Here is a 26,210-nt window from a genome sequence, read left to right as displayed (position 1 = left end):
ATATTTTGTCTATCTTATTTGACATGCATGTTTCTATTTTGTACTTTTAATTCCTTATTCTGACACTGACTCCCCTTCCAAGTTTTTAAATTATTTTTCAGGCTATGACTAAGCACAAGACTGTTGCCAAGAGGCAACACGGGCCTTAGAGACATATCAGATCGAGGATAGAGGAGCGAGCAGAGCCCTCTCATGCACAGGAGGAGCCACTACAGCCTACTCCACCTCAGTCACCTGCTCATGAGGCTGAGGATGATCGTATTCCATCCACTTCTGCAGCTCAGCCTGCGTTTACACCATTACCATCTCTATCACATGCTGAAGCTAAGCATTCACCAGTACCATCTCCACCACGCCAGCCAGCCCAGCTAGCTCGAGAGCGTGATAGGCCTGCGCCTAGATATGCGCACATGGCAGTGGACCATGAGTCGGTGTTCGACACAGATTTTTTCTCCAGATTGGTGCTGACCCGATCAGCTTACCATAACATTATCCAGAGGGGCCTTGCAGCTATTCTTGCCCTAGTTACAGAGCCAGTCTACCCGCGGCTGGTACAGATGTTCTTCCAGAACCTCTGACCATCCCCGTGCACCACAGTAGAGCTGGTCACTATTATAGATGGCCATTAGATCACGATTACTGTGGACTCCCTAGCCTGCTCATGCCATTGTCCACACCGATGCCCTCCAGAGCTACAGGAGCTATATCCGAGGCTATACAGGCTTTCGTATGCCGACATAGCAATATTTCTGACAGGTCACCATCTCGATGACGAGACTTTCGCCACCCGCACCTTTCTTCCGGATGACCTATAGTTCTTTGATTCTATTCTTTTTCGGAATATATATATGGCCGGGTGACGGGATGAAAGCCATTCCTACACGCCAAATTGATGTAGTGAATGTGCGGTTCAAGAAAAGCCTTTTGAGTCAAGTTTAAATTTATAAAAACCACTACCAACACTACTACTAAAGTAGCAAGAGTGAGTAAGGATCGTCCTAAGGGATTGGAGTCGTACTTGATTGTGGAATCGCAATTAGGGTTAGTAGGTCGAGTGATCGAACAAATGGTTGGTTGGTTAATTAAACTAGAGAGCAACTAAATTAGACTAAGTAATTGAATGTAACAAAGAGTAAGTAGGAGAGAGAGAAATCTTGGGGTTTAGAGGTCACCACCAAGTAATGCTTTTCTACACTTCTAACTAGTGACTAATGAGGGTAATGTGTGTTGCAATAATGGTGTGTGTGTGTGTGTATTTGGTTGATTCAATTAGCAAGGGTGACCAATTAAGCATACATTGTCTGTGAAAAGCATAATATATCTAGCAATTAAGTATATATTGTCTAAATTGCATGTGAAAAGCACAACATATCTAGCAAGTCATTAATCCTTTCATTAAGCTCACAAGCCAAATACACCACAAGGTTAGAGACATATGCTACTTGCATTCAAAAGTATGGAACATCAAACAACCAGCATGGATTGTCCTCTCATATGATAACTATGCTATCCCTACACTACAATTAAGCTAATGACATGAAACTAAGCTATTAAACTAAGGGAGAGGCATAATCCATCAAGAAATGAGCATGGACCATCTAGAAAATCACAAGAGCATTCTTTTAAGCACAATTTTTTGACAATCTCTAAATCTATAGCATTAATACACGTAGACATGCATCAATAACTTAAGAAATAGAGGCAAACACATGAACATTTATTCTAGCATACGTAGACATATGGATAGAATGAAATGATCAATTGGAAGCATTAAACCGCATAAATCATTGAATAAACAAGATCTATATATATCAAAGTGTCAAAAGATTAATTACAACACTAATCCCTCAATAATACACAAGATTAAGATATAGAAAGCATGTTTCGAGCTAACTCTAGCCCCAAGAGGATGTCTAGCCACTCATGGTGATGTTGCTCCAACCCTCGAGGGCTAACTCCATAGAAGAGATTTGTTCTTTGGTTGATAAAGAGTCTCCAATGGTGTCTCTAGCCTCCTCCTCCTCTAAGCTTGCTCCCCAAGAGATTAAACCCTAAAGTAGTCTATATGCTCAAAAAGTGTATCACATTCCTTTTATAGGTAGGTCAAGTGGCACACAAAATGAGCTGAGGTCGTGCAAAGAATATTCTCTAATGATTGGATAGAGGACGGATTGCACAAGCTAGAAATTTAACTTTTTCGCACTGGAGGAAGTTCGATCGATCGAACCTTGGACTTAGATCGATCGAACTGGCTGAGATCCATCAAACTTAGGCTAGATCGATCCAACTGGTTGAGCTTTTTGGGAAAAGACAAATCCGAGATATTTTGGGAGATATTTATGGGAAAAAGACAAAAGTGGTTAGTGGGTGGTACAGCTGTGGATAGGATCAATCATTTGAACAAGAACAAAAATATTCGATCGATCGAAGGGTGGTGTTGGATCGATCAAACTTTTGGACTTTATACTTTTGGGTCAAGGCTTGGATCTATCTTGAAGTGCTGAGATCGATCATTATTCGATCGATCGAACCTTGAAGTTGAATCGATCGAACTTTGCTGTTTCCCACCTTTAGCTTCATTTGTTTTCTTCTTTCCCCACTTTGTTCCTTTCTTTGCTTAATCCCATAATTGCTTCAATTAAGCTCTTATTTGGCTAAGTTAGCTTATTTTTGGGATAAGTGCCTGAAAATGAAAATAATACAAAATCAATCTAAAACAGTAAAGTAAGATAGATAAAGGTGCTAGAATGCCTAAGCCTAAGGGATTTAAATACGCACTTTTCAGAACTCATCACCGGGCACAAGATCCAGCGGCGAGGAGACTATTTGACAGCCCTCTACGCATTTTATACAGGCCACTGGGTATCTATCCCCGCACTCATCTGGAGCGTGATAAGGAAGCTTTTTGACGAGTATATCAGCAAGGAGAAGCCCGGAAGGGCTAAGTCTCTCCCTTTTGGCCACCTCATCACCCAGATACTTATTGACCAGCACTACCTTTTCATCCTTGGGAGCACCCTGAGAGAGGTTCCTGTCACTTCTTGAAGAAGAACTGGGACAAGAGCTATAATGCCATCATCACTACATTGCAGGACCACGCAGTAGTGGCTGCAGAGGAGCTCGAGGCTGAGGAGGCAGAGGCAGTAGCTCAGGCAGCAGCAGCAGATCCTGCAGCGGATGATGTACCAGTAGGTCCAACTGCCGAGTATATAAACATTAACTTAGAGCGACCTGCAGATGACGCAGAGCAGCACTCTCCAGCCAGGTCGCCAGTACACGAGGAGGAACAGACTCAGGATCTTTCTTCTGATTCATCCATACCTGAGGCTCCTAGTCAGAGCCCCAGCTTTGGAGAGCGTCTTCAGGCTCTTGAGGATGCAGTGGTTGCTATCAGAGTTGATACTACTTCCATTAGAGCCAATGTTGCAGTCCACCGAGCTGATTTTGCTACATTCCGCACGGATGTCATGACTGCACTCCGAGACTTATCTCGCGATATCCGCGGAGCTCGCCCTGCACGACCTGCCTCCTCCACCTGAGATTTCCAGTTCTTCTATCTTTTCATATTACACTTCTGTGCTCTATACTTCATTTTTGTCACTATATATTATTTGCAGCCGGTCTGTCGACTTTGATCTTCTAATGTACTCTATACTCTATTTTTTTTATATATGATTTTCTTATGGATGTCATCTATTATATTCTTATATCTGTATATTTGACTTTATCAGGTGCATCACAGTGACTACAGTGAGCGAGAACGCTACATAATTTTCAGGACCACCCTTATACCTCTCTCACTGCTTTATTTTATTTACACTTGCATGTCCACTGCGCACCGATTATCCCTTTTTGTTATCTGATGAGTTTATCCGAGTGCCAAATTTCAGGACCACAGTTAATCCCAAGTTTGGGGGGGACATGCCACCCAATTTGGATACTTTAGTCCCGATCATTCTTTGCCTTAATTGCACCGGTATACTCTTTCCTTTTATTCTCTTTGCACATTGAGGACATTGTGCTATTTAAGTTTGGGGGTAACGGTGTATGTTACAGTGTTTACTTTTAAATTCAAATTTTGAGCATGACTTGTGTATTTGAGAGATTTTCTATGATTGGTCCATATCTAGCTATGATTTTGATCTTTTGAGAACTATATTGCTTAAAATTTAAAAATTGCTTGACTTGAGAATCCAATACTCCTTGTATGCCTTATGGATGCCATTTTGGAGTAAATTTTTTCGAAAGATTAATATCTTGCTTGCACTTGTGGTCCACATCATCTTGATTTTGTGATTGTTTTAAGATTCACTTTGGGATTCTACACTAGCACCGGCGCATACTAGCATTCATTTGTGGGTTACATGCTTTGTTGATTGTTGAATTGGTTATATCCCAATTGAGCTAGTAGTGCATTGAAAGCTTTCATTCTTGATAAAGGTGGATAACAACCCCTTTTCACTAAGTAGCCGGGATTCTAGCCTCATCAAGCATTGAACTTCTCACGCCGAAAGGTGGAGGGCTCAAACTCTAGGTTAATAATTGAACTTGCTTCCAAAAAAAAAAAAAAAGTTGCAAGAGCAATAAAAAGTGAGGACTTCTCCCAAAAGGTGAGAAGTGGGAAATGATTAGATGGAGGTTGTCTTGATTTGTAGCCTAGTTGATTTGAGCTTGTAAGTCTGTAGGGGTGTTTGAACGCCTAATGCCCTAAAGCCGTCTGGTTTGGGAGTCATTAACCTAACGTTCGACCTCGTGAATCGCTAGAAAGCTTAAAAGATCAACACATTGCACTATGCTTCCATCTTTGATCCTAAAAAAAAAAAAAATCGAATAAAAAGAATGAGCACACCTAGAACAATAAAGCTTTAATAAAATATCCACTTTTTGTCTTGATGATTGGTACTAGATTTGTATGCTAGTTTAAGGGTAAGGATGTGATTAATTCTTTAGTTGGCTAAGATAACAACATATTCGATGCCGGTCCACTCAAAAAGGATTCTAGAGTTGTTTTGATTTACATGATCATTTTCTTGATGTGTGGAGGACCATACTTGCTTGCTTGATGTTAAGATTTTGGGAGATTACTTAGAAATGTTTGAAACATTGCATACTTGAGGTAGTTTTCTCCCAATGCTTGTTCGCAATATTGGTGCCTCTTTTGTGAGAATGAGCTTAATGTTTATGGGTATCATTCCTAGAAACCCTCACGAGACTTCACTCGTCCAGTAGGGGTAACCTAGGGGTTTAAAAGGCTTGTTGCATATACTAAGTGCAATTGTGTTCCCTACGAAAGTGGCGATATCCATTTATTGCTTTCTAGTTATAGTTGCTTAGTTGTTCATTTCATTTCTTTACTTCGTAGTTCATTGCTAGGGAATAGCAATATTTAAGTTTGGGGGTGTGATGAGTGCTGAAAAGTGCGTATTTAAACCCGTTAAGCTTAGGCATTCTAGTACCTTTATCTATCTTACTTTACCGTCTTAGATTGATTTCGTATTATTTCCATTTTTAGGCACTTATCCCGAAAATAAGCTAACTCAGCCAAATAAGAGCAGAAATGAAACAATTCTAGGATGAATCAAAGAAAGGAGCCAAGTGAAAGCAAAAGGAAGAAAAAGGTGGAAATCAACATCTTCGATCAATCTCAGATCAAAGTTCGATCGATCCAACATGATCGATCTCAGCACTTCAAGATGGATCAGAGCCATAATGACATTTTCAGAGATCTCAAAAGTTCGATCGATCCAACATCATTTTTCGATCGATCGAACTACTTTGTTCTTATCCAAATTATTGATTTTATCTAGTTGTACCACCCTACTAACCACTTTTGTCCTTTTCCCAAAAATATTTTCAAAATATCTCAGATTTGTCTTTATCCAAAAAGCGCTGCCATTGAAGATCGATCCAGCCTAAGTTCGATAGATCTCAGCCATGTTCGATCGATCCAAGTCCAAGGTTCGATCGATTGAACTTCCTCCAGTGCGAAAAAGTTAAATTTCCAACTCACCAAAAGTTGTCCTTTATCCAATCATCGGGGAATATTTTGTGCACGACCCCAGCTCATTTTGTGTGTCATTTGACCTACCTATATAAGGATAAGAATTACTTTTTACACCAGCATGATACCATATCACATCATATCATCTCTTGGAGAGCAAGCTTAGAGGAGAAGGAGGCTAGAAACACCATTGGAGACTCTTCATCAACCAAGGAGCAAATCTCTACCATGGAGTTAACCCTTGAGGTTTGGAGAAGCACTATCATGAGTGGCTAGATATCCTCTTGGGGCTAGAGTTAGTCCCAAGCATACTTTATACATCTTGATTTTGTGTATTATTGAGGGATTAGTGTTGTAATACATGTTTTGGCACTTTTATATATATAGATCTTGTTTATTCAATGATTTATGTGGTTTAATACTTCCAATTGATCATTTCATTCTATCCATATGTCTATGTATGCTAGAATAGATGTTCATGTGTTTGTCTCTATTTCTTTTGTTATTAATGCATGTCTATGTGTATTAATGCTATAAATCTAGAGATTGTCAAAACATAGTGCTTAAAAGATGCTCTTGTAATTTTCTAGATGGTTCATGTTCATTTCTTGATGGATTGTGCCTCTCCCTTAGCTTAATTAGTTTAATTTCATGCCATTAGCTTAATTGTAATGTAGTGGAAGCATAGTTGTTAAATGAGAGGACAATCCATGCTTGTTGTTTGATGTTCCATACTTTTGAATGCAAGTAGGCACTACAACAGTTTTGGTTTTTACCAGCACTCAAAAGCGCTAGTAAAAGCCTTAAAAAGCAGTGGTAATTCAATTATCAGCGCTTTACCAGCGCTTCTTCAAAAGCGCTAGTAAATCCAGTGTCAGTAGGCCTTTACCAGCGCTTTTGGAGAAGTGCTAGTAAAGGGTTATTTGAACTTTTTTTTTTTTCCCTTATGCCAGCGTTTTTTGTTCCAAAAAGCGCTGGTAAAGGGTTATTTGAATTTTTTTTTTTTTTTAATATTTTTTTTTTCCCTACCTCTTCAAAGAGCGTTAGTAAAATTATTTACATTTTTTTTTCCCATTATTATTTTTGGAAAAAAATTCTTCACAGCTACTAAAAGCATTCTAACACAAGTCAATATAAAAATACCATCCAAATTGTTTTTACAAACAACCACAAGTTAACCCTGCCAATATGAAAAATACCATTGAAATTGACTACTAATACCACCACAAGTTAAGCTAGTAAAAAATGTATACTAATACAACCACAAGTTAACCTGCCAATATGAAAATACCATCCAAATTGTCTAGATAAGGGTACTAAATGTCACACAAAAAGAATTAAGAATTTTTAACAAATGTAGTACAAGTTTATCAAAAAGAACCCATCCAAGGCGAAAAAAATTCAGAAAGCACAACCACGACCCCATCTTCAACTTCAACTTCAACTTCAACAAGTCTTCTTGCCCATTTGATTTGAATTACCCTATATTTTTTTATAAATTCATTAAGCGCACATTATAATAAATAAAAATTTAACATATATATAAGAGAAATTAAAAGTTCATAACCTTAACTGAATTGGCATCACGACTAGAAAATGGATTTGGGGATACTCTAGGAGGAGTATTTAAAGAATCAGAATCCTTCAAAATAACAAAACAAAATACATGAAATCTTGACATAAGTAAACATATATTTAGTAAAGAGTAAAACTAATAATAAATAGACATGTCCACTACAATTTTGTTGTTGCATCTGCATTAGCATAGCCACCTGTTGTTGTAAATTTTCCAACTTGTCGTCGTAGTTGGCTCGTAAATTTTCCAACTTCTTGTCATAGTCGGCTTGTATTTTTGAAATCGTCTCCTGCAACTCTACACGTGTAGCACGTGCCTCCTCCTGAGATTTTTTAGCATTATTAATCAATTCAACTTTACTAAGAGAAGGCCCCCGAACATCGCTTGGTGTAGGCCCAAAGCCAAGCATCCGCACACGACCAGTTCTCTTTTCTCCCCTCACAATGGAGAACAAATCATTAGAGCTGCCAATAGGCGAATCAGAGTAACTTTTTTGAAGTTCTCTTATGTTTTCCTGCCAAAAAAAAAAAGTTTGAACTACCATAACATACTACCATGAAACATCCAGAACTGAAAACCCTAGATTCTAAATAAAGAACAAAAGAACTGAAATCCCAACAAGCTATGAACATGTAATGCTTAAATATACATGTGCATGTATAATATATATATACATATATACCTAAGCTTTCATGACAAAAACAAAAGGATTTAAATGAAGTAAATAGAGAAAAAAAAAAAAAAAATCAAATTTTTAGCAAATTAGTAGTTCTTTTAATACATTGTGCTAAAGTATACACTTAATAAAAAATGTAATCAAATCGTTATAGAAGAGAAAAAATCAAATTAGTAGTCTTTTGAGGTACTAGACATTGTGCTAAAGTATACAATATGATTAAAGAAATTGCCAACTTATGAGTAGTGTTGTTTATGTCTAAATTTGAATGTCCCATCAAATTGAAGAATCTTATATAGGTAATTGGACAAAAGACTTTGTGTCCAATTATTATTATAGGACACATAATTCTATGTCTTTTATTTAATTAGATTCACTAGGCAAAAGTTTTTGCACCTAATATTATATTTTACTTTTTCCCTAGGATATCATTTGTAGTTTCCTAAGCATTTTCTGTCCTCAAATGGGCAAAAATGTAGAAACCAAATGTGCTTCCTGATTCAGTAGAAAATAATTAGTATAAGATATCTATAATGCAATAGAAGAAAAAACAAGTAAAATTGTTAGCAGAATAATTTCTCTGGATGCATTTATTCTTCCAAACACTCACTATCCATAGAAAGAACGAAAAAGAGGTGAAGGGTGAAATTGAATTTGAGTAATTTACTAAGGAGATGTGAAACCTTTTCTGTAATTGTGTTTCTTTCTGCCTTTAAGTTTGGTATACTTTGATGTAAATCAGCATAATTTCTCAATGATCATAATTCATGTGTGTGTGTGTGTGTGAGAACTACTAATTTGATTTTCATGCCAAGCTTTTTGAAGATGGAAATCTTTTTGGAACTGAAAAAAAAAAAAAAAAAAAAAAAATCTGAATTGGATTAGAAATCTGCAAAGATTGAATCTGAAACAATTTTTAACTTATACGGATGCTATATATCCTTGCATTATATATATATATATATTATATATACACACACGTAGGTGGTATTTGAGTGGCACCCAAAATAAAACTGAGCTAGATTTGTAATATTTTAGGAACTGGAATGTTTTTCCAGATTCCTTGGGCACATGTCTGCCAAACACATGAATGTAGCTTGGCATTGTTCAACATTGCCCTATTTTAGCATTCATATCTCTCTCTATATATATATATATATACACACACACACACACACACACAATTACAGCGGTTCTTAGGATCTCTAAATTACATTGCTGATTTTTACAAAGATCTTTGCAAGCAATGTAAGCCCCTATTTGATCTACTTCAGAGTAACCCCCCTCCATGGACCTCTATCCATACTGATATAGTCAAATCTATTAAGCGTTATGTCAAGTCTTTGCCTTGTGTTGGCATTCCAACTACTGATTCTTTTAAAATAATTGAGACCGATGCCTCTGACATTGGCTATGGTGGCATCCTCAAGCAACGCATCAGTCCAAATGCACCTGAACAATTAGTTTGTTTCCATTCTAGAGTTTGGACAAAAGCACAACGTAACTATAGTACTATTAAGAAAGAAATTTTATCTATTGTTTTATGTATTAGTAAATTTCAAAATGATATTTTGAATCAAAAGTTTTTACTCTGAGTTGATTGTCAAAGTGCAAAATATGTTTTAGAAAAAGATGTTGAAAACATTGCTTCTAAACAAATTTTTGCCGGTGGCAAGCTATATTAAGTATATTTGATTTTGATATAGAATATATCAAAGGAAGTAACAATTCTATTCCAGATTTTCTTACCAAAGAATTCTTGCAGAAATCTAATGGCGGACCGACAGCCTCCCCAGAGGCCCCAATTAGTTAAACCATTTGATATTTGCCCAAACAAAGCCCCAGTCACCAGATCACAATCCCAATTACCATAGTCCTCTGCTCTAGTTGTCACTAACAGGTTTCAACCACTTACTTCTCAGTTACCCTCTTTCAAGTCCGCTCTAGTTGATCCTACACCTGATCCTTTCCAAGATGATACTAAACGCCCCCACCAGTCACCTGTGCCAAGAAATACTACCAAATCACCGAATAACTATATTGAAAAACCAGTTCAACCATTATTTTACATTGAGCCCTCTCTTAGTCACATACAGGACCCCATTGAACTAGCCCGATCCTATTTTCCTCCTAATATTCATTACCTTTCCAATCATCCCTTTAAGTTACTCCAATTTTACAAAAATATTCTGTATTCCACAAAGTCCATCCGTATTAACAAAAATTTTGATAAAATTGATAAGACGAAGGTTCTCTACCATTCTCTCTATATACAAAAAATCATATCCTTAGATGAATGGGATAGTCACCCTGCTTTGTGCAAACCATTACCCAATCATGACTATGTCTTTAATTACCATGATTACATGAATGCTTGGTTCATCATCCTGCTTCACCAAAATGAGTCCTTCACTCATTCCTGGTTTCTCAATTTTGATAACCAATTCAATTACAAATCTCCCATCCCTACCTGGTTCATAAAATGGTGGTCTCAGTATGGCTCCATTCCAAAAATCTTGCCCCTAACTCCTGCCAACCAAATCAAATATTTCCACACTGTTTACAAAGTTAGTAAACACAACTCTCAGTTCCCTATCCTCCTTCTGTTCTCCTGCAAATACAAAGTTCCCTGGATTTTCAAATGGCAATATGATATCCAAGGCACTTTAGTTATCCGTTGTCACTATGTTAAAAAGTGGGACGCATTCCAAATTGACCGAATCATTGATTACATTGAGGGAGAATTTCCCCAGCCCCAGCAGTCATCTCCACCAGTCACAGCACCAGTCACAGCAGTTTCACAACCACAACCAGTTACTAGACCCAAACAGACCTCTTCTGCAGCCACCTCCAAGACAAAGAAATCTCCCAAGTCGGAGATTGAACAGCTCAAGAAACTAGCTGCTTCCTTAACTGATCGCCTCCAAGAGTTATCCCAAGAAGAAGAAGCTGATGAAGCATCTTCTGAAGCCGAGTCTAGTCACCCAGTTCACTTATATGATGACCCTGTATTCCAGGATAGTCAAGACCCATACCAACATGTTCCATTCTGATAAAACTTGGATTGACTCAAAGTCACTATTTCTACAGTAACAGGACAAAGTCACTATGTCCACAGTAACTGTCGGCAGAATCACTATTTCAACAGTGCTCCCGACAAAAACCTATTCATCTACAGTAACCGTCGGCACAAACGACAAGAACAGTAACTCACTATTCACCAACAGTTACAGGCAGTCCGAAAAGTCAAAAGTTACTTTTTGAAAGCCAGGAATTGCGCCTCAGATGTCTCCAGCCTCGCCTATAAATGCAGTGGTCAGTCCCATTGTAATGCAGGCTTCATTCAGGCTACTCTTCCAGTCTTTGCGAGAGAGAATTCAGGCTTCAATATTCAGTTCTATTTGTAATATTCAGTTCTTGTTTATTTATCCCTTCTGAGCGTAATACTGCACCAATATGTTGTATTCTTCAAACCTCTATCAGTTACATTAATTTGTAAGTTTATTTCAGTAACCTTTTGTTGTAATATTCAATTATTTATCTTTCTGATTTTAATATCAGTTTAATATTCAGTTATTTATCTTGTTATATATATCTTGGCCGGTTATATACCGCCTTAATTAATTTACTCTGTTATATATATATACTTGGTCGGTTATATACCGCCTTATCTAATTTAATGTTTAACTTGTTTTAAGTTATATATATAGAGAGATATCTGTCTCTCTCTCTCTCTCTCTTACACACACCCCATCTTTAATCTGAAGGTAAAAGTAGATAGTAACCTGTACATGCATTCTTCAACTACGGCCATTTCAATTATTGTATGATATTTGCTCACTCATAATCAAAGCCTAATAATTTAACAGGTACTTTTGCTCATATAAATTGGAGAATTAATGAATCAACACAGTACGTATAAACTATAAAGAAGCCAGCTCAAATATACACTACTGTAATAATCAGTTCAATATAAATATAATTTTTTTGCTTATATATTTTGAGATACTAACTATTTTTTATTATCAGGAATTTCAGATAAATATATATATTTTTCCTAGATGCTAAATTTGCATTTAAATTAACAGATAAATACTAACCAATTAATATGATGAGATGCATGTAGATACTATAGAAAGACTATGAATGTCACATAATTGTCACATATATACACATAAATGGTATCCAAGCTGCATTATCATTATTATAATTGTTTTTAGCTAAATATGTAACAAAATAATATTGATGTACATTCTTGGATTAACAAAGGAAATGAAGTCCTCTCACAGAAAGATTTATCCAGATTTATCAAATAAAACTAATTAATGGGAATATTGATAATGATGTAAATATATTGATAGCTCTCATACTTGAAGACCTTTCACTGTTAACAATATTATGGATTCCTATCATTTTGTTGTCGTTAAAGTGATATTTATGATCACATTAATATTGATATGGATGTACATTTGCTTGAACACCTTTCTCTACCTTCGTCAAAATAGACATATAAACTAACCTTACATAACATGTATATATACTATATGTGTATTGTGTGTGTGTGTGTGTGTGTGTGTGTGTGTGTGTGTGTGTGTTGGGGGGGGGGGGGGGGGGGGGGGGAATACCAACACAACTTGGAATGTCACATAATTGTCACATATATACCACATGCAATGCATAAAGTGAAGATCGCTAACATGTGGTATGCTCCAACCTTAACCAACCTATCTCAAACAACAAACAACAAACAAAAAATAGCAAATACTTCTTCTCCACAACACAAATCAATCAACAAGAAGCCTCCACATGCAATGATCCCATACTCCATGCTTTTCAACAAATATAAGAAAGTAAATTGCCTCCACGCGGACCGATGATTTAAAAATTGATCACTTCAAGGCACGTGACCCCTTAATACAGCGTAAAGAGTTTAAAAATTGGTCACTTCAAGGCACATGACCCCTTTTTTCCAAAATGGAAGCGTGAAAACTTACAATCATCTCCAAAGCAGCAGCATCAGTAGCTTTGCCATCCTTATTTACATGTGTGCGGATGAATAAATCTGCACGAGAAAGCTGAATACCTTCATCTTCCTCAATCTATAAAAGAATACATTGTGATATATATTATTTACCACTAACATTTATAATCATTCAACGACATAAGAATTGAAATAATTTATGTTTTCCATAAAAACTTCAACTAACCTCGGCAGAAACACGTGCAAAGCTTTTTGTCCCTGTAGTATTCATCATTGTCTGCTTCCCACGACGTTCTTTATTTTTTTTGCTGACCACCTACAAAAAGTGAGAAAAAGTAAAAGTTCTTTGAGTAAAGAACATGCCACCTAAAATAATGACTGAAAGCAGGTAAACTATAAATTCAACTCATTAACTTCAAAAAACATTGTGATAGATAGAGGATTACCTTCGCCATAGGCGTACCCCAATGCCTAACCAAAAATTCCCAATGCTCCTTTTCAACATTAGGTGGTGGATTTGCCAATCTTTCTTCATCTATATCCCTAACTGAGTAGTATTCATTTTTCAACTCACACTTGTACCCCCTCCATTTTTTTCCGATGGAGGATATTGTCCACTGTTTTGTCATGATTCCCACATCATATTTTCCCTGAAAATGTGATAATTGTTATATGTTAGTCCACTTTTTTCATAAAAATTATTTTAATGTTATTGAAGGGTTTTACCTTTACAATGTTCCACATATCCTCCTTCAGCCGTTTAGGCATCTCCCACCAAGTTTTGTAGCACAAAGGAGCTAATTCACCCTTCCGGGCAAGTATTCCCAGATAATTAGTATATGTACCACTCCCAGGACCAATCGGCTATCCAAACTTATTAACCCTAAACAAAAATTAACAATTGTAGATGTTTAGTACAAAAATAAAGATAGAAATCCTTTTTTCTCCTTCATATTGAATATAGTCTAATTATGTAAACTATATAAGATGATCTATATATATATATATATATATATATATATATATATATATATGTACCTTAAAGGTAATAAGATTTTCGCGTCTATGACATTCTTGCATCGTGTTAGACCCCATCTCTTCTTCGGCGGTGGTTGGGATGATTTTGAAGTTGAAGCTTCGGTATTTTGTTCACTCACTTTTTCCACTTCACTAACCGTTCGTTTCATTGTCAACTTATTATTTATCCTTCCTAGAAAAGCAAATAAAAAAGTGAGAATTTAGTTAAGAGAATGTAATCAAATTGTTAAAAAAAGACAATAAAATTGTAATTCAACACAACATCTAAACATCAACACGAGCAATTTAATAACTATGACACAGTGGTAATTATTGACTCTTGTTCAAGGTCAAAGTATTAAGTTGGATCCAATGCAACCGATTACAAGCCAATCTGTAATGCCATCGAGAATTGATAAATAAAATAACTAATGGACGATAGATATATAGTTGAGCAAGATCAACAAAGTCAGCTTATTATTTATCCTTCCTGGAAAAGCAAACAAAAAAGTGAGAATTCACTTAAAAGAATGCAATCAAATTGTTAAAAAAAGGCGGTCCAGGAAAAACCAATAAAAAGAAATAACAAATACCTCAAAACTTTAGGGTATTTATGGTTGTCCAATGGAAATTATATAAAACCATTCTAATTAAAATTAGACCATTCTATGGTTTTGAATTATTTTTCTAAACCCAATTGTTAAGTCAAACATCAATGCTAATATAAATATGAATATAGATATAAAAAGCAATCCTAACCAAAGCAACCAAACATCAAAATAGTCTTGCAGAGAGAAACTAAAACAATGCTAACCAAAGTCTGTATTATAAAAAATCTTATGTACAGTAAAAGATCAACTATATATATATATACTAAGTACGAAAAATTCGTTTGGAAATAAAAGAAAAAAAAAAAATTCAATCCAAAAATTCATTTCATAAAAGAAAAAAAAAACATTAAAAAAAAAAAGTAATGCCGAAAGAGAGACAAAGTAAACCAAAGTTGAAGCCTAGGGCTTCAACTTTGTAATCTCAGATGAGATAATGCCGAAAGAGAGACGGGTTAGCAAACATCAATCAAGTAATTCCATCAAGTACAATGGAGGACAAAAATACGTTAAAAAAAAAAAAAAAAAAAAACAAAAAAAAAAAGGTTAACATTTTTGCAAAAAGAAATCAATTTTCTAGACCATTATTCTAGAAATTTCTACAATAGACCTTGATTAATTTGGTATATAGAGGTGAATAATTGCATTACAAGAGTTTGATACACTCAGTTTATTTTAACCCCTAAAAAAGAAAAGGTCTCTGAAGATTATCTTGGAGCTCAAATAGAATTCTATATTAAATAAAAGATATATTTAACATTTGCTAAATTTTGCTTTTGAAGTTATATATTTAGTGAATACAGAGAAGACATTTACTCAACTTAACAAACATTTCTCAACTAAGTCAATTAAGTAAATCCTATTTTCCAATCCTGTTTCATACAAGTTTAGAATTCATTTGCATCTTGTTAGTTCTCTCGTTAAGTGGAAAAAATCAATATTAACAAGTATCACCATGGTCTAAATTAATGCAGGTCTAACACTGATCTAGAGCTTTGATTACCAACTTGGGTTTTCATAAGCATCTCCATTATATCTTTACCGGTAGTAGACCATTTATTATTATTATTATTATTATTATTATTTTATTTTTTAATTCTGGCAAGAACATGGACACCAGCAAAAATAGAAATATAAAGCCAAAAACATGGACACCAGCAACAATGTCCCAACCATCCATCAAACATCTCCAGGAGCTTTATATATCAGTATCGATGCAATTCATAGAGTTACACGCCCCAATGAAAATTGGAAATACAGACCATATATGCATATCAAAACAGGGTTTTCAAAATCTCAACATACAAAACAAACATATATTGGCATTACAGTTATCAAAGTCACAGCCCCAAAATAAATTTGAATTCGAAATACATGCAAGCATAGTCACAATTTTTCCAAAAGAATTGAACACAAAGCCATATATAGACCTACGTCACAATGAAATCCCAAATTTCCTCATGAAAATCCAAAATCCCCAAATCAACATGTATCAAAACCTCCTTCAATTTTTGATTTTCAAACATGAACTCATATATTTATATATATAGATATATAGGATGAGAAGAGGGAGACGACTTACCCGAGGGAAAAGAGAGGAAAAAGAGGAGAATCCGAGAGAGAGACCGAACTTCGGCCAGAGAATCGGCCGGAGAAGAAAATCGGAAGAGGAGAATCGGCGGCGAGACACGGTCTTTCTCCTTGGTCAAGAATCGTCTGATTGTGTGCGCTAGGGTTTAAGTTTGATCGTCTAATTGTGTGTGTGAGGGTTTATGCTAATCGTCTGATTGTGTGTGTGTCAAAGGGCTTTATCAGATGATGATAAGGGCAAACATCAATCAAGGGCAAATATCAATGGTCTTGCTAAATGGATCGACAAAGAGCAGTGTCTTGCAGCTGAGAGATCGAGATAGAGATAGAGCAGAGATGGCAGTGAATGAAGTAGCCAAAATGAAATTGAATGAAAAGGGAAAGTGGAATAATCTGTAATAGTGGACCCAAAAAATGACGTAGTTCAGGCACGAAATATATAAAAATAAGGCGAGGGAAAAAGTTGAGGGAAGAGAAAAAATTGGAGGGAAAGGGAAAAAGAAAAAATTGGAGGAAAAGGCAATACCAGCGCTTCTCTTCTAAGCGCTGGTACTAGTACTCCAATTCCAGCGCTTTTCTTCTAAGCGCGGGTACTATTCCTATAATACCAGCGCTTTACTTCTAAGTGCTGGTACTATTACCCCAATACCAGCGCTTCTATTTTAAGCGCTGGTACTATTACTATTACTCTAATAAAAAAGAGCTGGTAATTAATACTCAACACCAGTGCTTTTTTTAAGCGCTTTTTTTAAAAGCGCTGGTGAAACCCTAATATGTTGTAGTGAGCACATGTCTCTAACCTTGTAGTGTATTTGGTTTGTGAGTTTAATGAAATGATTAATGATTTGTTAGATATATTGTGTTTTTCACAAGTTATTTAGACAATATATACTCAATTGTTAGATATATTGTACTTTTCACATGTTGATTAGACAATGTATGCTTAATTGGTCACCCTTACTAATTGAATCAACCAAACACACACGCGCATCAATATTGCAACACACATTTCCCTCATTAGTCACTAGTTAAGGGTGTAGAAAAGCATTGCTTGGTGGTGATCTTTAAACCCCAAGAACTCTCTCTCTCTTACTTACTCCTTATTACATTCAATTATTTAGTTTAATTTGCTCTCTAGTTTAATCAACCAACCAACTATTTGTTTGATCACTCGACCTACTAACCCTAATAGTGATTCCACAACCAAATTCGACTCCAATCCCTTGGGACGATCCTTACTCACCCTAACTATATTTTTAGTGAAGGTAGTAGTGGCTTCTATAAATGTAAAACTTGGCCCTCGCCTTAGTGCATACTTTCTAAGCTTGTGGTGCGGCAACACACCCCCATCAGTCTTGAAGTCTTTCCCAAGTCTCATGGAGTTGTTCCCCCTCGCTTTGTGAAAAGCTGAGAATGAAACGCCTCATTAGGTTGGTTTTACTTACTGGATAATACTTTCTTAAGAATTCTTGCTGCAATTGAGCCTATGTAGTGATGGAATTTGCAGCAAAGGAGTTCAACCAATATTTTGCCCTTTCTTTTAAGGAGAATGGGAAGAGATGCAAATGCAGAGCATTGTCAGGGAAGCCCCTCAGCTTGATGGTAGAACATATTTCAAGGAATTCATCAAGGTGCTTATAGGGGTCCTCGTTTTCAAAGCCATGAAAAGATGGAAGCATTTGGATGGTGTTAGATTTGATCTCATATTAGGCTGTCTCGATGTGTTGGCATCACTATGCAAGAGGAAGAGGTATAAGTTGTAGGAATGAAATGGTCCCTAAGAGTCATAGAAGCATTTAGAACTTCAATCCTATCATTATGGATCCCCTCATTCCCGACATTTCCCTCATTATTGGCCATTGTATTAATCTCAAGATCAAGTCCTCTTAAATTTTCTGATTCCCTAAGGTTTCTTCTAAAAGTTCTTTCAAGTGAATTTATATCAATTGGCACTTTAAGAGTAGGCAAGGATAGTGACCTACGGCCCAACATCAACTACGCAATTCATAACAAACATAATATCCCTTCACCATCACACCCACATACGATGTTTCCGTTCTCCTCAATTATCAATCAAGACAAAAAAGTAAATGGCCACGACAAGGACCGATGCTGTAATATAGACAAATAATAAAATACCCTTGACAAGGGCTCCACAAGCTAAGTATCTCTAAATTATACACATGCAAGATATTCACAACTTTGACACTAGAACTTCGAAAACTTACTTGAAGTCGTCTAAACTTACAAATTTGCTAGCCTTCGCTCAGTAAGCCTTGAGTACCTAGAATCTCACTAGAATACTTGAAACACAAATTAGTCGAAACCAACAAGAAAATATCCACAAGAACACAATATTCTCAATCAAACCAAAGTTAATCCAGAAACCTCGGTTACAAAACCGTTTGCAATCCCTAGCAACAGTGCCAAAATTTGATCGGTTAAGATTCGATCTCAATTATAAATCAACCCTTTGCAATAGCATAAATCATTGTAAATTAGGGCTATTGGTCGAGTAAGTGATAAGCGTCGAATATTGTATATTCAAGCGCCCTAAATTGCATTAGTTAAGTCCATCGTTTGATTATTTAAGTAGATTATCTTCATTTGTGTGTATGTATATATTTTCAGGTCCATTTGCCAAAAAAGGAGCAAAATCAAGGCTTTGTGGAGTTTTGGCCATCAAAAGGCACAATGATGAAGCTTGCCAGTAGTGGAACCTAACTTTTGTCACCATTTTTGACCTAGCAAAATCAAGAACTGGACTTCCATCATAACATGAAAGATTTAGAGCTATGAATTAGCTTCCTAAATCTTTAAACGGTTTATCATTCGGAGCTCGGAGCAGAGAGTTATGGCCTTGTTACCAGAGGTACGCAGAACTGTCTGGCAGCAATGAAATTCTGCCTTGATCTTCAATTTCGACCAACCAGACTTGAGAATTGGATCTCCACCAAAACATGAAGTTTTTAGAACTCTAAATTAGCTTTCGAAATCTTCAAACGGTTAATCATTCGGAGTTTGGAGCGCAAAGTTATGGCCATTTTACCAAAGTAGGTTCGGGCAGAGCAAACCAAGCACAGGGCATTCTGCCCAATTTTCGAGTGTTCGAGGCCCTATTTCGAGCACTCGAAATTAGGGCAGAATTCTACACGACTCAGCCCACTTGTGCTCAAATTTTACCTACTTTGGAAGCTCTCCTTTATGAGTTGGTTGGGGATGTTTCTTGGAGGAGAGAGAGGGCTTTTTGGGTGGATTTCTTATCTAGATAAAGGGGGGAGAGCCACACAAAATTATTAAGCTTCATTTTTTAGAAGATAGAGAGAGAGAAGAGAGCAAGGAGGGTGTGTTCTTGAAGCCAAAGGAAGGGAGCTCGAAAATGGCTTATTCTTCCAAGCTTCATTCTTCCATTTTTGTATCCATGGATAACTAAACCTCCATCTAGGGAGGTGATGAAGCTCTCTCTTGTAAGCATGCTTTAATTTCATCTAATTTGGGGAATGATTCATGTACATGGTAGTTTCATGATTTAGAGCACTTACACTTGTTGTAATGGATTTCAATGCCTATAAATGATTATGTTGAGTTCATTATCTTGTCTTAGATTTTATCCTCTCATGATTATATAACTTTCATCTTCATAGTGAGAATGGAAATGAAATTGTGAAATGGGTTTAAAGGCATGTTGTATGAGAAATTTGTCAATCAATAGCTTAGGACTTCCTTTTGATGGATTAATCTTGTATCTTGACTTCATGTGCTATTACCATAGTGATTGAGGGGTTTGATTCCCTAGCTTAGTGAGCATGTTATGGCTACACCCTAATCTAGGTAGTTCTAGCATGTGGCTCTTTGAGGGATTATACTTAAATCTTGATCCTATGATTTTCTTGAGGATAATGTAGCAATCTAGTATTGCTACATATCATTGCCATGTAGTGAAATTGTTTCCCAAGTTAATAGAAATTTAGTATGTTTATAGGATTGGTGGTGAATTCACTTCCCTAGACCTCCTTTTCTAGACTTCTTCCTCTTAAATTCCTTGCATTTATTTTTTTAAGCACATTTCAATTCTAGTGACTAAGTGACAAACCAACAAAACTCTATATACCCCCTCATCATTCTAAAAGTAATCTAGACTCTTAGGTTGCCATAGACTAGCGCAGTCCCAGTGGTTCAACTTACCCGACCAATAGCCCTATTTTACAATGATTCGTGCTATTGCAAAGGTTGATGTTTAATTGACCAACCGATCAATTTTTGGCGCCGTTGCCGGGGACTGCAAACGGTTTAGCGACTAAAGTTCTAGGGTTAATTTAGTTTGATTGTGCATATTGTGTTTTGTGAATATTTCTTGTGTGTTTTAACCATCTTTGTGTTGTAAGTGAGATCCTAGGGACTCGAAGCTCGCCGTGGGAATGCTAGCAAATTGTGAGTCTAGAGGACCCCAGGTAAGTCTCGTGACTTCTAGTTTCGAATTGTGGATATTGTGCATGTGTTAAGCTTAGAAGTAGTTAATTTATTTGTGAAGTCCTTGTCGAGGCTATTTTTGTTTTACTATATTGCAAAGCATCGGTCCTTGTCGTGGCCATTTATTTCCTATCTTGTTGATAATTGAGGAGAAAGGGATCATTGTATGTGGAGTTGATGATAAAGAATTGTTGTGTTGATTATGTTGTGTCTTGTTGATGTTTAACTCCTAGATGGAGAATAATTATCTCCCAACTCAATTCTACACACCACATGCATTTTGTGCTTTTTGCTCTAGTAATTCACATCATACAAAAGATTGTCTTCCAACGAGACAATTCTCGAATTTTTATCTAGAGCAACCAAATGAAAATTTCTTTGAACCGGTTAGTGATCCATACTTCAATGGTTACAACTCGGGTTGGGGAGACCAACAAAACTTCTTGTGGCATGACATAGGAAATTCAACCCCACAATCTCATATGCAACCTTTTCAACCCAATGATCATTCTTTCCCGCCCTCTTCTCCTTTTCCACCGTCTCCATTGGATGAGCTAATTGTTGCTAACAAACAAATGATGGAGTCTATGCACACGCAAATGATGGACTCCAACAATCAACTATTGGCTTCCCTTGCTAGCATGCAATCCACAGTAGAGTCTATCAATCAAGTGGTACCATATCACCAGTCCCAAGTTAGTGCAATGATAGATGACCAAATATCTCAAATTCAACAAAGGATTAATGCTAAAAATCATGAAGAGGAGGAAACATTTTCATTTGAATTTATGGCCAATCCAAAAGAAAATTCTATGAATGATGAGATTACTCCTAGTAACTTTCATCATGAGAATGATCAAGTGGTTATTACATGTGAAAATGATGAAATGGTGGTGGAAGATCAAATTGTTGCCTCACATCAAAATGAAGCAATTGTGGCTCAAAATGGGAAAAATAATGATGTAGAGATTGTCTACCCTACTCCAAAACAGCCCCTACATAATCCTTTGCTTGATGCACCTCCTTTAATGGAGGATCCTCTAAAAGCTTGCTTAGCTCATTTCAATTATGAGGATTTTGATGTTGACAATTCTATTTTGGAGGTAAATTCTTTGTTTGATATTCCTCCACCTATTCTCTCTCTTCCTTGGGCAACATCAAATGTATCCCTCTCTTGGGAGCTTGCACTTCCTCCCATTCCCTCACTTGAGTTGTCTCAAGCTGTTGAGCCCGAACCGCCGGATAAGTGTGAGGAGGATGTTAAAAATCTGAAGGATAACTTGTCGAGCATTCCCGTGCTCAATATGACACTTCATCAGTCTTTGCTTGGTGCACCCTCACCTAATCCATCTTCCCATAATCCAAATAAGCCCCATAATCCAAAGTTCTTCATTGAGGATGAAGAGTGGGTTGTGGTCTTTCCGTTACCTTTTTTCCACTTTTGTCTTCAAGCTCTTCCTCCTCCGTTTTTAAAAGAATTATCCTATTTGGGGAAACATGACTCTCTAGAGAGACATGGTATAGGGTGATAAGGACTAACCTGATCTCGGTGCGTCTAGCTATCGACGTTAACTTTAGCACCCATGGGGAGCAATTCTTTCGACTTCAGTGCCTCCCTAATGTTCAATTACCTGAGCCATGAAATTTTCTGGGAAATGGTTAAGAAATGCCAAAATTTAACTTTCTCTGGAACTATCTTAAGTTGTGTTCCACATTTTTAGACTGGCTTCTTAGACCTTCTCAACTCTAATTTTCATTTCCGGAAATTTCCATCGCTTCTTAGCAATTTCACCGGATCTTGGGAATGCTACTCATGTGCATAATGTCTCATTTGTAATACATTCTTGAAAATTTTCACAAAATCATCCATGCATTGAAATTCTTGCACTGTTTAAAAATTTTCCATGCATTTGCAATGTTTGAAAATTTTTCAAAATTCCCCATGCATTGTCCCATGAAAAATTTCAATTTCTTTCCATGCATGCAAAGCTTTAAAAATCCATCCATGCATTAGATTGGAATAATGTGCAAAGTTTTAAAATTTTCCATGCATGGCTTGAATTGAAGCTGCTTCTTGCAATGATTTTTCAATGCATGGGAATGACATGAAAAATATTCGATGCATGGAATGGCATGCAAAGTTTTCAAAAAATTTTCCAACTGCCATGCAAAGCTTTAAAAATCTTTCCATGCATTAGAGAAAAGTTGCCAAGTTTAAAAATTTTCTACATTCATCCAAGCATTGGCGCACAATTGCAAAGTTTGAAGAATTCTCAAAAATTAATCCATGCATTAGATTGACATTGCAAGTTTAAAAAAAAAAATTTCCATGAATTGTGTGATGTTGCATTGAAGAGATATTCAAAAATTCCAAAATTTTCAAATTCATTCAAAGTCTGGAAATTTTCCAAAGATGATGCAATTTGAAAATTTTCTTCAGTTCATTCAAGCATTATGAGACAATTTGAAAATTTTCAGAAATTCTTCCATTCCACGGGAATGACATGCAAAATTTTTTGTTTCCAAGTCGCCAACTTGCAAAATTCCTGGAATGATGTTGCAAATACATCAAAATGCATGCAATAGTGCTCACTGTCTCCCATGGAATGAGATTGCAAATGCAAATGCATAGAATTTCCATGCATGGACTCCATTTTGATCAGCTTCCATTTCCATGTTGCTCACATTCCATATTCCATTGCAACAAATTCAACTTACATGGTGCTCACTGTCTTGCATGTTTTCCCTTTCACTCCTTGCTTCAGTCCTCACAGCCGAGCTCACCCCCTAGCCTACTGAGCCATTTTCGAGCACTCTAAATTCTAGTTTGAGTGCTCGAATTTCATGCACCAACCCACCCAACTCACTGCTCTCCGTTCGAGCACTCGCCGAGCCTATTTGGAGTGCTCGAACTCCACCTTCTTTCTCTCAATAGCCAACCCCAACATACCGAACCTACTAGCTCCATTTCGAGCACTCGAGCTCCCCCTAGCGAGTGCTCGAACACCTCATGCCAACGCCCCGAGCCTACTGGTCCCAATTCGAGCACTCCAACCTCCCCTGCCGAGTGCTCGAAACACCAACACCACCATCTTCTCTCTTCTCCAACCCACAACCTCCTCTAACAGCATGTATGCCATCCCTCTCAACCATCCCTCTCCCTACCAAGCCACACACCACCCTCCTCCCTCTCGGCAACTCCTCAACCAACCCACATCAACCCACAACCATGCATGCACAACCTTCATCTCAAACGCATCAACCTCACCTCATCATCCTCAACCAGCATCTCACCTCCCCAACCAACCACCATCCCTCTTGGCCTCACACCATTCAACCACCATCTTCCTTACTCACATCCTCTCGGCTAACACCAACCTCACTTAACCACCCTCATCTCATCCCACAATGCATGCAACCCACAACTCACCACCATCAACCCCCCAACCTTCCTCATCTCTCTCGGTAAACCTTAACCCATCAAACCCACCTTCACCACCTTGCTTGACTCACCACTCTCAACCAACCACCACCTCACTACCACATCTCCCTCACTCACTGCCAAGACTTCGAGCACTCGAAGTCCCATTTCGAGTGCTCGAAGTATGAACCAACTACACCATCCTCACAATCCCGAACCCACTGCCCAAAACTCGAGCACTCCAACTCCCATTTGGAGTGCTCGAGCCCAACACCAACCACTCATCCCTCTTAACCGAGCCTCACCAACATCCACACAAACCAACCAACCCACACACAACCCATCTTTCCCTCTCTGCAACTCAACCACTCCATCCCTCCATAACCAAACCACCACACAAGGAAATGCATTTATGCATGCACCACCACTTCCACCCCACATTTCCCACCATGCATGCACCTCTCCATACATGCTTATCCATTTCCTTCCACTCCCCATGCATGCTTACCCACCCATCCATCAATCTCTCATCCACATCTTCCATTAACCACAAATAATGGGCCTTGTGTTCTCCATTGTTGGGTAAGTGTCTAACCCTCTTTTTCTTTCAATTTTTGATCAATGGAGGATGGGATTGCTTGTGTGAAGGATTTGTGATTGTTTCGGAGTTGTGTATTGCATTTGCAGGGCCAAATTTTTGGATTTTCTCATCTCTAATCAACCTTTGGCCCTCTTCCTTTTTGTCTTGCACACCACGTGTTTGACGAATTGCCTAAGCCAACTTCATCTCTCTAAATGCACGGCTTTTGGCATTATTTTGTTTTCCATTTTAAACTTATGACTCATGTGTGCCAATTTGTATTTTGTATGGATTTTTACCTTACAATAACATTCATCTTAGTGTTTTCATTTCTGTTTTGATTTTTCTTAAGAGACCTATGCTTTTACCTGTGTATATTCGTTGTATTTTGATAGGTCTTCATGTCCAAGTTTGGGGGACGCAGTTGCGCACTCACATAGCTGAACATCTTCACCTTTGTCACTCCACTTGGTATTATTGTTCCTTTCCCCCCTTTTTTGCTCTTAGTTTGGTATGCTTGTCTTCATACATTGAGGACAATATGTCATTCCAGTTTGGGGGTGCGTTTATGCATTTTTGGTTTCATAATTTTTTCTAAGCAATGATAGTATAACTTGACAATAGTTGGAGATGAAGCATATGTTTAATACCTTGTGTATAGAAGCAATTGACATTTTTGAAAATAAAGAAAAATTTGAGTTGAAATGATCATGTTGATTCAAATTAGTCTGTATAAATGTCTCAATTAGATTCTTGCTGGATTTGACACTCTTTTAAGCTTCACAATGCACATATGCACATTGGAAACTAAACTGTGAGGCATGCCACTTAATCGACCTTGACCTTGGCCTAGTTAATCTGATTTGATGAACCTAATAGATGAATATCTTTGGCATGATTTATTTTGAGCTAAAAAAAAAAAATAAATAAAAAAATAAATAAAAAACTGAGAAAGAAAGAAAATAATAATCAGTTGACGTTCATAGCCTTTCCAACTCGAGTTATTAAGCCCTAGGAGTGTCTCTACACTTAGCACCCTAAAACCGTCTTGTTTGGGAGTTGTTGGCCTAACGCTTGCTACAGGGGTTGGTTAGAAAGCTTAAGGGACTTAAACATTGCACGGTCATTCAAAAAATAAACTGGTAATAAACATGGTTCGTTGGAGTTCGTAGCCTTTCCAACTTGAGCTATTAAGCCCTATGGAGTGTCTCTACACTTAACACCCTAAAGTCATCTGGTTTGGGAGTTGTTGGCCTAACGCTTGCTACATAGGTTGGTTAGAAAGCTTAA

General features: G+C 37.1%; 1 protein-coding gene across 5 annotated transcripts; it reads right to left on the bottom strand.

Moving 5' to 3' along the window:
• Positions 1-7,197: 7,197 nt before the first annotated feature.
• Positions 7,198-16,999, bottom strand: LOC132278992 (uncharacterized). Of its 5 annotated transcripts, XM_059780908.1 has the most exons (10): positions 16,442-16,999; positions 14,273-14,444; positions 14,012-14,117; positions 13,961-13,977; positions 13,681-13,884; positions 13,461-13,550; positions 13,248-13,352; positions 7,729-8,091; positions 7,569-7,643; positions 7,198-7,483 (listed from the first exon to the last, which is right to left on the bottom strand). In XM_059780908.1, exons 5-10 carry the CDS (start codon positions 13,861-13,863, stop codon positions 7,448-7,450), a joined length of 852 nt encoding a protein of 283 aa, XP_059636891.1. In that variant the 5' UTR covers positions 13,864-13,884; positions 13,961-13,977; positions 14,012-14,117; positions 14,273-14,444; positions 16,442-16,999; the 3' UTR covers positions 7,198-7,447. The 5 variants fall into 5 exon arrangements, with proteins under 5 accessions (XP_059636891.1, XP_059636889.1, XP_059636890.1 ...); XM_059780906.1 differs by having other exon boundaries at positions 7,575-7,643; positions 13,961-14,117; positions 16,442-16,994; XM_059780907.1 differs by having other exon boundaries at positions 7,774-8,091; positions 13,961-14,117; positions 16,442-16,994.
• Positions 17,000-26,210: the final 9,211 nt, after the last annotated feature.

Source organism: Cornus florida, unplaced genomic scaffold (assembly GCF_030987335.1).
Source record: "Cornus florida cultivar Cherokee Brave unplaced genomic scaffold, ASM3098733v1 CherokeeBrave_3.0.0_Hap2_Chr10, whole genome shotgun sequence".
Classification (NCBI taxonomy): Eukaryota; Viridiplantae; Streptophyta; class Magnoliopsida; order Cornales; family Cornaceae; genus Cornus; species Cornus florida.
The sequence above is the reverse complement of the archived record's forward strand: the minus strand, read 5'-3'. Positions and strand labels throughout refer to the sequence as shown.